Consider the following 14,756-nt stretch of genomic DNA (forward strand, 5'->3'; position numbering starts at 1 on the left):
CAAGAGGTTCTCCCGTTCTATTCTTGGCTGGAGTGCGGGGAGTGCCTTCTGTGTGGATTTTGCATGTCCTCCCCACGGTTGGGTGGGCATTCGAAAGACATGCGTAAATGGGCATGCCTTTGTTGAAGGTTGAACGTCGAGCTGGCACCTCGGCATTTGTGAAAATCTATTGCCAATTATTAGCAGACCGGAGTTCTGCTGTGGCGACCCCTAAGTGGGAAAAGCCAAAAGACAACAACACTGAGACCAATATGCATTCCAAGCATCTTCTTCTCAGGATGGATTTATGGTACCATTACCATGGCAAGACTCTTCAGCCAGCATTTGAATTATTCCATCTCATAGGCTTGGTTCTGCAGCTTTGCCTACCCGCAGGACTTTATTTCTGCACAGGTCCTCCACATCCTTTAGAAAACAAGGAAATCTAAAAGTCTTATTTGTCAAAATGGAAAATATTTCCTTATTGTTGTATAAACCAGAGATATGCAACATTTCAGCCATAGCTTCCCAACTTTCTAGGCCACAGTTTGAGACTTTACTCTAAGGTTCTATCTCAACTTTACTGGCATACCTTCTAGAAGTTTCACCTTTGCCTTCTAGATTGATTGCAGTGCTGTTCCTCAAAGGGCTTTACATCTTAAACTTCTGAAGAGAACTTTAAATCTTGTTCTGGAAACTGTGATAAATCCTAATTTTGAACCAGTAATGCATTGTGTTCTCTGACAACTCTAGACCCAAACATCATGAAGGAATAGGTACCTCACATAACTTCAGCTCCTACTACATTTCTAATCTGGAATTCTACTTTAATTTGTGAGATGTTCACTTGGTCTTGGTCTTTAGTCTGTGTGTTTACCAAGTTCTACAAGCCAGGTGTGTGTTTGCTGTACTTGTTGTGTAAGGCATGCTTGGCAGTCACAACGTTCAGAAAATGGCAGTAGAAAGCCATGAGGGTGCAGAGCTGAGATACCGAGTTCCACAGCACAAAAGTTGTAGTTTATGGAAACCAAGATTCACTGACAGCAACTGCTTTCAGTCATACTTAAATAGACTTAGGACTAGCACGGCATTCATCCTATTTATTTGCTGTGAAGTCACGGTACTGAAACATCATCTATCAGGACTGTATGAGACTGCATTTTTTGAGTGTGAGTAACTGTATATGCAGGCACATTGTGCCTCTTTGTTTGTATGCTTCCTGTACGTGTGTGTGTATATTAGATGAGTATATTGTCTGGGTACATATAGGTGTGTGTACAATGAGACAATGAGTGTAGTATGTGTGTGTGTGTGTGTGTGTGTGTGTGTGTGTGTGTGTGTGTGTGTGTGTGTGTGTGTGTGTGTGTGTGTGTTTATGGCAATCACATGACCGAAATAGCAAACAAATTACAATGAGAAGGCTGCCAGAGAAATTCCGATTGCTTTGGCTGAGGCTATTTATTTACTAGTGGAATTTGTATGTCTGTGTAGTTTCTGCTGATCCAAGTAGATTGCTTTCATATGAAATCTATGTAGAAAAACCTTCTTCATATAAATATTTAGTAGAAATGTAAGTAAACATTGTCTGAAGGATTCAAAATAATTCCTGCCTGTCACAAAAATTGCATACCACAGGTAAGTCAGTTTGCGTGATGATAATAAAATGCAATTCAGAGACAGCTATTGCCACAGTGAGAACAACCTCATTATTGACCTGATAGCATATCTCTCTATGGGCTTTGTATAACCTAGCATTGTCAGACCTCTGATGATGACAGTGTTGTCCCTACTGGTCTATGCATTTTTTTACCAAGGTACCCCTCTACACTCACACACACACACACACACACACACACACACACACACACACACACACACACACACACACACATATATGCACTCTGAAACATCTCTAGCACACGCGCCCGCACACACACACACACACACACACACACACACACACACACACACACACACACACACACACATGCACATATATGCACTCTGAAACATCTCTAGCACACACACACACACACACACACACACACACACACACACACACACACACACTCATCCATTTTCATTCATGCCCCAACAGAAACACACGCACATCCACACATATACACAGTAACACAGCCCGTCCCGACGCCAATAAATGAACCTCCATTGCTTTCACAGGAGTGAATGGGTGACCACAACATTGGGAGTCACAGGTATTTCTGGGGGACAGTATATGGCTAATTAACATTAGCCACTGCCCCAGAATGTCACATTATCATACTTCTTGACCAGCAGGATCTGGCCACTGCCCCACAATGTCACATTATGATACTCCTTGACCAGCAGGATCTAGCCACTGTCCCACAATGTCACATTATCATACTTCTTGACCAGCAGGATCTGGCCACTGCCCCAGATTGTCGCATTATCATACTGCTTGACCAGATACTGCTTGACCAGCAGGATTTTGCCACTGACCCAGAATGTCACATTATCATAATGCTTGACCAGCAGGATCTGGCCACTGCCCCACAATGCCACACTATCATGCTTCTTGACCAGCAGGATCTGGCCACTGCCCCAGAATGTCACATTATCATACTGCTTGACCAGATACTGCTTGACCAGAAGGATTTTGCCACTGCCCCAGAATGTCACATTATCATACTGCTTGACCAGCAGGATCTGGCCACTGCCCCACAATGTCACATTATCATACTAGACAATGAATGCTAGTGCACTAAAAAACACACAAACGAACTGAAAGCAATGGCTCCTGATATATAAACAGTTTGGTCGAACTGAAACAAATGCTCTAATGCATAGTAATATGTCCACAGACTGCAAATCCACATGAAAGCAACTTTTTAAAAAACAAACGATTTATCTACCAAACGTGAAGTTAAGCGCTTTTCGTTCCACAGGTAGTGGGACTTCTTCAGACAACCAGAACGTTAAAACAACAAGGTTTAAAAACCTATTTTGGTGCCAAAATACAAACGCCGTTGCTAGGTGACTAATAACAATAGTGCAGTAATTGAAAACAATTTAAAAACCGAATAATGAAAATTTACTTCCTTTTTATAATATAATATGTGACATATGTAACATGCGCAAAGTTCGCAGTAGTAAAAATGTTAAGAATAACCAAATCGGCTGTATTACATTTACTATATATTGAAGCAATGTGATAATGCAAAGTGCTTTGCAGAAGTATAACATTGTTATCCTGTAGGATCAGTAATCTTCACATCTTCAAATCAGCGTATCCTATAACTAAAAAGATCAACTCTACTTGACTCCAAGTAGACTATTCTCTATCTATTAAACCTAGCACTTGCTCCTACAGTACTTATTACCTTGATACGGCACTCTTGTCATAGATAGTACCCCAAAAAGGCAACCCCCCATTTCTCGGTCACCCACGCTGATTTGAAGATGTGAAGATTACTGATCCTACAGACATTGCCAACATACTGGCTGACAGGTTCAGTGCAAACTCCCCCTCCCCAATGGAGAGATATCTATACCAAATGAGTGCAGCCCCCCAAACATCTCCAGCGCCCAAGTGAGAACTGCTCTCTCCAAAGCAAAAAACACAGCATCCATGGGACCCGATGGTGTCCCGGCTGTGTGCTCCACGAACTCAATGAGGAATTAAACCCACAGCTAGGACAGCTGTTTAATCAAAGTCTTACCTCTGGATATGTACCCAGGGAGTGGCGCACTGCAACTGTGGTCCCACTTCACAAAGGCGGTGCCTCCACAGACCCTGGAAATTACCGGCCCATTAGCTTGACAAGCCTTATCTGCAAAGCCATGGAGAGGATCATAATGGACCTCATAAATAAAGACATAGGGAATTTGCAGACTTTGGATCCAACCCAGTTTGGCTTTGTCAAAGGCAGATCATGCCTTTTAAACTTGGTTGACTTTTTCAAACAGTCACCAAAGCCATTGATGAGGAAAGGCAGCCCATACAGCCTACCTCGATCTGGCTAAGGCCTTGATACAATACCCCACTCGGGTATCATTGAAAAACTCATCAGCTTAAATGTTAACCCATACATCACAAGATGGGTTGCAAACTGGCTGAGTGACAGAACCCACAGGGTCAGAGTTGCTGGCGCCATGTCAGACTCAAAGCCTGTCACAAGTGGTGTCCCACAGGGCTCAGTCCTGGGCCCACTCTTGTTTGGCATCTACTTTTCCAGTACAAGCAAACACAGGAGGGTTATGGCTGACAAAGTTTGCAGATGACTGCAAACTGGCCATAGTAGAAAACACTTCTGACACAGATATCCTTCAGAAGGGTCTCACAGAAACGGATAACTGGTGCCAGAGCCACGGCCTAAAGTTAAATGCCAAAAAATGCATAGTCATACCCTTCGGGAAAAACAAGGTTACCCCTAGCTACCAAATAGGTGGCAATCCACTGAGCACAGAAGAAGTTATCAGGGACCTGGGGACCCAGGTTGATAGTAGTCTGTCATTCGACACCCATGTAGCTAAAGTAGTTAGGAAGTCCTTCTACATTGCCCACCTTATCATGAAGGGATTCTCATCTAGATCAAGGGAGGTCATAGTCTCCCTTTACTCATCACTCATCAGACCAATGATTGAGTACAATGCCCCATTCGGAATGTATCTGACCCGACACTTGCAGCAGCTGGAGAGGCCACAAAAGTTCCTCACCAAAGGATAAAGGGTCTCAAAAATCTGTCCTATGCTGCCCGACTGAAAGAACTCCAGCTCTATTCAGTCACTTACCGCTTGCTCAGAGGTGACCTTTGCCTAACATACAAGGCCATGTCAAACCCAGATTTGATGAATATGCTTCACCTCAAAAATCTAGATCCATCAGAGCCACAAGGGCGGAGACTTAAACCTCGACACGGCTATTAATAGGACGTGCTGGAGAGATAGATTCATCACCCAAAGACTCCTATGCTGTGGAACAAAATCCCGGTACATGTGAGGCAGAGCACCTCGCTGGCCTTGTTCAAGAGAAATCTTGACCAATGGATGGGAGATCGCAGATATACCCCAGGAATTACCTCAGTGTCACTGCTCGACAGAGGCACAGCAAAATAATGGGTATAGTTCCCCATACTAAAGGGGTGGCGTAAGCCACAAAACAATGGGCTAGGCTTATAAATGCCCTCGGGCAGATAGCCTAGTATGAACCTATGAACCTATGAACCTATGAATCTAAAACACTAGAAATCACCTAACGGTTCAAATAAATCGAACCGTAGCTAGTTGTGTAATAAATAACTCACAAAAAAATTCAATGTTACTGTCCGTCCAGGATACATAATATATATATATATATATATATATATATATATATATATATATATATATATACTGGTAGACCACTGCAATACATTGTATATGTCAATGTGAAATCCTGTCGCAAAAAGTAACATTGTAGTCTCGCTCAAAGGCAAGGCTCACTAAGGATCACCCAACCACTCAAACAACAACTTAATTCAAGAAGTAACTACCAAAAGAGAGACAGGTATCTATCAACCCATTCTCAGTGTCACTACACAAGTAATGACAGGTGTTAACACTGACTTTTCATCTATAAAATTAGCTTTCATCACCCCCTTTAGTTTAGATAGTGACATTATCACCTTAATCATGAATAAAAATTGGAACATTATTACTAACGACAGCGAAACTAGTAAAAAAACTTCCATCAAAACCTAAAATAGTTTGGAGAAAAGGGAGAAATCTTAAACAAATTATACAAAGTGACAGTGGAACATTACCATGGAGAAAAGGTATGTTCCAATGTAACATCTGTAAATATTGTTCACACATGAATACGGGTGAATGCTTCACAATTAGGAATGTCACTTACTATGTAAAACATAAATTTAATTGTCAATCAGCAGGTGTTATATACCTTGCTCAGTATCGGCTGTGTCCTGCCTTCTATTTTGGGAAGACGGACAGGAAGTTGCATGAGTGGGTATATGAACACCTGTATGCTATTAAGAAAAACAAAATAGACAATGCATTAGCTAAGCATGTCGCTGAAAATATTAATCACACATTTCTGTTTAGAGCAGTTGATACAATCATATCAAACAGTCGTGGTGGACCCAATCAAGTGTTACTAGAAGTCTTAGAATTGTACTGGCAGATACGCTGTTTTGCCAGCGCACCTCCCGGATTGAATGAAATTTGTTCCCTTCATCCTATTTTGAAATCGAGGAGCTTGCGTCGTTAAATAAACAAAATGTATTAATTTATATTCATTGACATTTAGGTATTATACTTTGTCTTCAGTACAACATATCACAACACATTTATCATAGTTTAACATTTTTTGTTCACACCTTTTATACACATATTTTTTATATACATTTTTACATATATTTCTTAATCATAGTATACACATTATGTATGACTGTGGAACTAAGCAGAATAGTACCTTTGTACTATTGTACATTATTCAGTATATTGCATGGTAAACTTCACTTGCGTGTGGGAATAACCATCAATAGTACTAACAGTATTTATTTATTAGTACATACATAATGAAATACAATAATAAACATAATAAATTTCTATGAGGGGATATATGTTCACATCCGTTTTTGATTAACTAAATAATATTTTTAATTTGTTTGAATAAATAGTTGATCATTAGGGAAGATTTTTTTTAAAAAGTCTGAATGTTAATATTGTTGTTATTATTTGGATATTTAAACTGCATACATTATCATACTGCATGACCACCCTCTTTTCTGTGGCCTCTACCAATAGGAAATCTCTGTGGAAGGGCAGTCTATGAAAGCTAACCATGTGTGGGAAAATGCCCATGCTAAGCCTTTCTGTATCAGTGGATGTATTTGTTAAGTTCAGGAATGTAAAATGAACCTCTGAGCTAATTCTATTAATGTTATGAAGGCGTACTACATAAAATGATAGTAATAAAAATACACAAAATCACATGTTGAAATTTGGGCTGATGTGAGCCACACAGGCAAGGTAGTATGTCAATAGGTGTTCACAGATAGATTTTATAACACCAGGTATATAGGTGCATGTAGTAATTACACAATACCTTGATGGTGAGTGTGGGGGATATTGGAGAAAGATGAAGATGATGTTAAATAAACATGAAGTTGAGAAAAAACAGCAGCTAACACTGCAGAAAGAGAAAAGAAAGAATGGATTATCTAACGGCTACAGCAAGACAATCGGAGGAAGATGTGGAAGAAGGCAGGTATAACAGTCATTATACGTTCATAGTTTTATAGGTTGGTACTAGGCTATTGGCCTTAGGGCCTATACAAGCCTAGCCATAACAATTCCCTGGCTATTTCTTCCCACACTATTTACTTCCCTGGTCCCCTGTCTAACAGGGCGGTTGACGTGATCCCTGGGGTGAATTTTCTATCACCCATCCAGTCATCAAGGTTCCTTTTGAAGAGGGCCAAAGAGGCACTCTGCTTGACATGTATGGGCAGTCTATTCCAGAGTCTGGGGAGTCTCTGGGTCAGGAGCCTATCCCTCCAGCATGTTTTGTGTATTATGATGACAAGGTTTAGATCCCTAGAGTGTGTTTCTCTAAGACATTGGGGTTTCTTTAAGTGTAGCATGTCCAACAGCTCTGGGTTTGACATGGCCTTGTATGTTAAGCAGAGATCGCCTCAGAGTAGATGATATGCGACAAAGTATAGCTGGAGTTTTTTAATGTGGTCAGCATAGGGCATCTGCTTTAGGCCTGTGATTCTTTTAGTGAGGTATTTCTGCGGCCTTTCCAGTTACTGCAGATGTCTTGAGAGGTACATATCAAATGGGGCGTTGTATTCTATAATGGGTCTAATGAGGAATGTCTACAGTGGGACAATGACCTCCTTTTTACTGGATGAAAAGCCCTTAGTGATGAGGTGTGCCACATAGACGAATTTCCTGACTGTTGTGGCGATGTGGTTATTGAAGTCTCTTATCACACTTTCAGTGTTTAGTGTACTGCCACCTATGTGGTAATTCACGGGTACATGCTTTTTTCCCAAAGGGGATAACTATACATTTCTTGGCATTGAGCTTGAGTCCATGGCTCTGGCACCAAGCATCTGTTTCTGCAAGGCCCTTTTGTAGAGTATCCACATCATTTGGGGATTCAGTAATGGCTCCCAGTTTGCAGTCATCTGCAAACTTTGTTAGCCAGAGTCCCTTAGTGTTGGCCTGTACTTCAGAGAAGTAGATGCCAAACAAGAGAGGTCCCAGGACTGAACCCTGAGGTACTCCACTTGTCACTTGTCTGGAGCTGGATTTGGAGTCAGCTAGTTTTACAGTGTGGGTTCTGTCAGTAAGCCAGTTGGTAACCCATCGAGTGATGTAGAGATTAATGCCCAGCTTAGTAAGTTTATCTATGATTCCAGAGTGGGGGATGGTGTCAAAGGCCTTGGCGAGGTCCAGATAGGCTGTGTGGACTGCCTTACCCTCGTCCACGGCTCTGGAGCCTGATTCAAAGAAGTCAATCAGGTTCAGGAGACAAGATCGGACCTTCACAAACCCAAACTGAGTGGGGTCCAGTGTTATAAGGTCGCCAATGTCTTTGTTTATAAGTTCCATGATAATACGTTCCATGGCCTTGCAGATCAGGCTCATCAGACTGATGGGACGGTAGTTCCCGGGATCTGAGGTGGATCCCTCCTTATGGAGTGGGATAACTGTAGCTGTGTGCCACTCAGTGGGCACGAAGCCTGAGGTAAGGGTATGATTAAACATGGCACTTAGGTGAGGTGCCAGTTAATTTTGTAGTTCATGTAGTACACAGCCCGGGATGTCATCTAGTCCCATGGATGCTGTATTCTTAGCTTTGGAGAGTGCGTTTTTTACCTGTGTGGCCGTTATTACTGGAATTTGGCAATCTTCCGGTATTGAGATGGGCCATTTAGGGGGTGAGAGGGGGGTGAAATTGGCACTGAATCGATCCGCCAGGGTATTGGCAATATCCTTGGGATCAGTATTTTTAATGCCATTCTGTTGTAGCTCAGAGCAGATCTGAGCATTGCCATTTAGATTCTTGACATAGCTATAGAATGCCTTGTGGCTGTCTTTGGAATCTTTGGCAATTTTATTTTCGTAACTAACTTTGGAGGAATTTATGAGGGATCTCAGCTTCTTTCTGAGGCTGGTAAGGGAGTTTTTTGCATCCTGGGATGTTCCTCTTTTCTGCAACAGTTTCTTCCTTTTATTGTAAATGTTTGTTTATGGCAGGGGACCACCAGATTGGCTTCCTTTTTTTGGAGGAGAGCGTCTTGGTTCTATTTGGGATGGCACGATTCATGCACGAGTGGATGTGCTCGTACAGTGCCTTAGTGTAGGATTCTGCAGTCAAACTTTCAGTTCCCGTCTGCATGGGTGTCATGAAGTTTGTATCTTCTGACTTGAGTAGCATGAATTAAATGTACATTAAATTTACATTAATTAAATGTAAGAGCTGCATGGAGCTAAATTAACAAAATGCAAGCCTTTGTTAGATCACACCGAGATGTGCAGAACATCTCCCTTCTGACATGATTTTTTTTTCAGTGTTGTTTGCTCATTTATTCATTTAAATACTAATTTGTTTCTTTGTTTATTTATTATTGATCTTTTGAGGACAGAGAATATGTAGTATTGCTTTTATGTGTGGCTGAGGTTATCGTGTAAGCAAAAATCAAAGAAGTAAATGCAATATCATTGCAGGTAATTAATATCATAAACAGAATATTTGATAGTGATACCTAATCTGAAGTCACAGCTGCAAATGTCAGACCTTCTCATCATTCTAAAATTGTGGCATTCTAAACTTTAAATTCTGCAAAGGTCTTTTTAACTCTTTCAATTTCTTCAAATATTGTAAGAATTCAGTAGTCACACTGGCAGGGCTAGCCATCTGAAGGTGTAAACATTTTGTATTAAGTTTCAATTAACAAACATCAACAAGTAGCAAGAAAAATGCATATAATGTTGAACATCTTGAAAAATTCATAGTAAAACTGCTTACTTTATATATTATATATTATATTTACACAATATATACACCTCAGTGACTAACACTCCATTTTCTTTGCCATCACCTGGTGGTGTAAACACTGACTCTAGATAGCCACTGTTGATGTGGCCTCACCTCACCGCCACCCCATGTGAAAAAAATGAAAAAATGGGGTTATGGGTATATGGATTCAACCATAACTTTTGTCAAAAGTTTAGATTTTTCTTTTGGTAGTATTAAGCAACAAAGAAGTAACACACATCTGAAGGTGTTTCAGAATGCGAAGAGGGAAGGACTACTTTATGCAGGGGTGTAACACTGATGGCTGGAGTTTACTAGTTGTGTTAATGCCCAGTTCATTCTGCAGCAATCTATTTCCATCTTTTAGAAATCAGCCAAATGGAGGCAAAGATGACTAGAGTAAGAAGAATATAGTGGGCCATGTACATTGGTACATCACTTGACAGGTAATCGTTAAAATGAAAGAGTAGTTTTAGTTTTGTACTGGTTTTGGACACAACCAATTTTACAGCAAGTGTACAGCATAACACTGTATCATTCACTGAGCTAAATACAAGCACAGATACCTGAAACAGTGAAAAAGCAAAGAGAAGTAAATCTGTCAGTCTGAAACTTTCCTGTCAGAAGTGGTTGCCTTTATTTTTGGCAAATTAAGTAGAAAATGGTTTTAGTGAAAAAAAGATAGTGATATAACTCCATCAATCTGCAACTCTTCTTTATCAAACATTATTGCCATTATTTTGGGCAAACTAAGTAGCATTTATTGCCCCCTAGGGGACATTGCCCAGTGGCTACTTTATCTACACCCAGGTGGTCAGCAGGACTGGGAGTCAGACATTGGTGACCTAGATAGTCCTACAGGCCATTCATTCCAGACCAGGAACCCCATAAGCCCTTCATTCCCTGCTGGGAGCAGGCCAACTTACAGATCCTGTAGGGTAGCCTACCCTCTCCCCATGGAATAAACTCCCTCCCCACTGGTGTCTCCACTGAGCCCAAAATTGCTGCCTCCAGGGAGGAAGAATGCCTCTGCATGCCATTCCCCTCAGTTGCTGAGTGCGATTGCACAACAGTAGTACAGACGTTGCCATCACACAGCTCCACTGAGCAAACCACTAGTGCTTCTAGTCATGTGATGAGCCAGAGTCACCTCCTCCCCATGATGGCTGAGCCAGAAATGACCACCCATTTCCTCCCCACAATGGGCAAGCCAGTAATGACCACCCACTCACATCCTCAGTGACCAACTCCTACATATGCCTGAGATGATAGTCAAGTGGCAAATGGTTTTGATCCAAACCCATATGATTTTTTAAGCAGCAAAAATGGAGGTTCATTTTGACCTGCATGGAAGGATTATAAACTGTGGAGGCACTTAACAGTTGTACTTTATCTCAGTCCTTTAAACTACTGCAGTTCAATCATACAAGACTTTTAAGACAGGGAATGACAACAACTTAAATCAGGACACTTTTCATTAGAAACTCTATCAGTGAGAGACAAAACCCACTTCTGTTATCTCCATTTATGGTGGATTGTGATAAGCCAGCTGCATGTGTTATTCAGGCCCACACAACAGACTAAGAAGTTCTAGCATGTTCTGCTATGACTTAATAATAAGTGGTGTCAAGGTATATTTGTTAATTACAAATCTGCATTAAATATCAAATGCATGTATAAATTTAAATTTCTGAAAAGGATGTATTTATGCATAACAGTTTTTTGAGTAATAATATGCTTTATTGTTTTTTCACAGGGTCCATCGGGTGCTAGAGGATATCCAGGGAATACAGGCCCCCCAGTAAGTAATGTATTAACCACCACATAGTCTGTCATTGCACTGATTACCATGTTGTTGTAATAACAGCTTTGAAGGTTATAAATGTTATATACGAGGAATACCTGATATGGCTTGTCTTCTGTAAATTCAAATATCTTTGGTGTCAAGAACCTCACCTGAAAAAAAACACTTGTAGGTATTGCTGGGTAAGACCAAACTGTCACATTTGAGGGTCAAGTTTCAGCTTTTTTACCCTATATCTGCAAATGAAAGCCAAAGTAAATTCAACCATGAGCTTTGTGCGCAGACTATCCATTTAGACCTGTGCGTAAAGACTCCAGTTACTGCAATTAGAAATGTATTTATTTATTTGACATTTGTTGACCAGGATGGTCCAACTGGGCAAGTGCCCTTTTTCATTGGAGACCCGGGGAGCAAAGCTCCACAGTACAATTAAGCAAAAATTATAGAAATTGGCTTAATATACAATAACAATACAAGAAAAATTACAGTATTGTAGTAGAGGACAAAAATATACAATAGAGTAAATGAGCAGCTGTTCTTTTAGGTACAACTTAAAAAATCAATAAGAAATCCATTTAGTATAAGATATTTATCTCGAGGCAGGCAGTGGCAATAAGCTAGCAAAAAGAAAATAGCGTAAGGATAGTCCACCTTGGAGAACTGTGCTTTTCAAATGCGTATGTTTTGCTGCAATAGTGTGTGAGAGTGTTAATTATGAGGTAGTTGCAGGTGGGGTGTAGGCATCATGGTACCAGAAGTTAGGAAGTGAAGAGAATGATTAGAAGTAGGAAGACTGTTAATTAATTTGTTAGGTAGTTAGTGTAAGAGATAAAGAGCGGACGGGAGGAATAGGAGAGGAGAGTAATGTGGGAGAGAGGAAAGCGTTCAGGTGGGGTGAAATAATAATTTAATAAACCATGACTCAGTTGATAACAATTATGAATCAACATTTTTACTTTTCGCTAATAATGTCCTATTAACCATAGCCACTAATGAATTTATTAATATTAGTATATTGCATATAGTTGCAAAAAATAATAAAATACCTGGACACTAAGGAGGGAGAAAAGGACCTGTATGATTGGCTAGACAGAGGGACCGAGCTGCGAAAGATGTGCAGCAGGTAAGGGTGATAAAGGATAATGAGGGAAACATACTCACAAGTGAGGAAAGTGTGTTGAGGAGATGGAAAGAGTACTTTGAGGGGCTGATGAATGAAGAGAATGAGAGAGAGAGAAGTCTAGATGATGTGGGGATAGTGAATCAGGAAGTGCAGTGGATTAGCAAGGCGGAAGTAAGGATAGCTATGAAGAGGATGAAGAATGGAAAGGCTGTTGGTCCAGATGACATACCTATGGAAGCTTGGAGGTGTTTAGGAGAAATGGCAGTGGAGTTTATAACTAGATTGTTTAATTAAATCTTGGAAAGTGAGAGGATGCCTGAGGAGTGGAAAAGAAGTGTATTGGTACCGATTTTTAAGAATAAGGGTGATGTGCAGAGCTGTAGTAACTACAGAGGAATAGCATTGATCAGTCACAGCATGAAGTTATGGGAAAGAGTAGTGGAAGCTAGGTTAAGAAGGGAGGTGATGATTAGTGATCAGCAGTACGGTTTCATGCCAGGAAAGAGCACTACAGATGCGATATTTGCTCTGAGAGTGTTGATGGAGAAGTACAGAGAAGGAGTTTTTGTGTCTTTCTGGAGTTAGAGAGGGCATATGGCAGAATGCCTAGAGAGGAGTTGTGGCATTGTATGAGGAAGCTGGGCAGAGAAGTATGTAAGAGTGGTACAGGATATGTACGAGGGCAGTGTGACAGTGGTGAGGTCTGCGGTATGAGTGACAGATGCAGTCAAGGTGGAGTTGGGATTACTTCAAGGATCAGCTCTGAGCCCTTTCTTATTTGCAATGGTGATAGACAGGTTGACAGACAAGACTGGACAGGAGTCTCCATGGACTATGATGTTTGCAGATAACATTGTGATTTGTAGTGAGAGTAGACAACAAGTTGAGGAGACCCTGGTGAGTTGGAGATATGCTCTAGAGAGGAGAGGAATGAAGGTCAGCAGGACTAAGACAGAATATATGTGTGTGAATGAGAGGAAGGATAGAGGAATGGTAAGGATGCAGGGAGTAGAGGTGGCGAAGGTGGATGAGTTTAAATAATTGGGATCAATAGTTCAGAGTTATGGTGAGTGTGAAAGAGAGGTGAAGAAGAGAGTACAGGCAGGGTGGAATGGGTGGAGAAGAGTGTCAGGAGTGATTTGTGACAGATGGGTACCAGTAAGAGTGAAAGGGAAGGTCTACAAGAGGGTAGTGAGACCAGCTATGTTATATGGGTCGGAGACAGTGGCACTGATGAAATGATAGGAGTCAGAGCTGGATGTTGCATAGTTAAAGATATTAAGATTTGCACTGGGTGTGCCAAGGATGGACAGGATTAAAAATGCGTATATTAGAGGGTCAGCTCAGGTTGGATGGTTTGGAGCTAAAGCCAGAGGAGAGATTGTGTTGGTTTGGACATGTGCTGAGGAGGAATGCTGGGTATATTGGGAAAAGGGTGCTAAGGATGGAGCTGCCAGGTAACAAGAAAAGAGGAAGGCCTAAGATAAGGTTATGGATGTGGACATGCAGGTGGTTGGTGTGACAGAGTAAGATGCAGAGGGCAGGAAGAAATGGAAACAGATGATCTGCTGTGGTGACCCCTAATGGGAGCAGCTGAAAGAAAAAGAAACATACAATTGGTTATTTTTCTAAGTACCATATATTTACTAATTAAGCAAAATTTTAGTAAAACCTCACTGAATACTAAAGTATTTTGGTATTACTATTCTTTCTTGTTTAAACTATATCTTCAAATTAAATTACAAAAATAGTTTAATAATCTGAAAGCAATTATTTCTAATCAGTGAAAGTTATTTTATAGTTTTAAAAGTAAATTATAT

The 14,756-nt window shown here is 40.7% G+C and overlaps 1 protein-coding gene across 5 annotated transcripts in view; it reads left to right on the top strand.

Moving 5' to 3' along the window:
* Window positions 1-14,756, top strand: part of COL16A1 (collagen type XVI alpha 1 chain) — a 3,146,845-nt gene that overhangs the window by 2,553,180 nt on the left and 578,909 nt on the right. For all 5 annotated transcript variants that reach the window (XM_044082765.1, XM_044082783.1, XM_044082773.1 and 2 more), the window contains one exon: window positions 11,766-11,810. In XM_044082765.1, the coding sequence (XP_043938700.1) occupies window positions 11,766-11,810 (45 nt within the window). The remainder of the gene's footprint in view (window positions 1-11,765; window positions 11,811-14,756) is intronic.

The sequence above is a fragment of the Protopterus annectens genome, chromosome 1.part1 (genome assembly GCF_019279795.1).
Source record: "Protopterus annectens isolate FY-2018-M chromosome 1.part1, PAN1.0, whole genome shotgun sequence".
NCBI classification, from domain to species: domain Eukaryota; kingdom Metazoa; phylum Chordata; order Ceratodontiformes; family Protopteridae; genus Protopterus; species Protopterus annectens.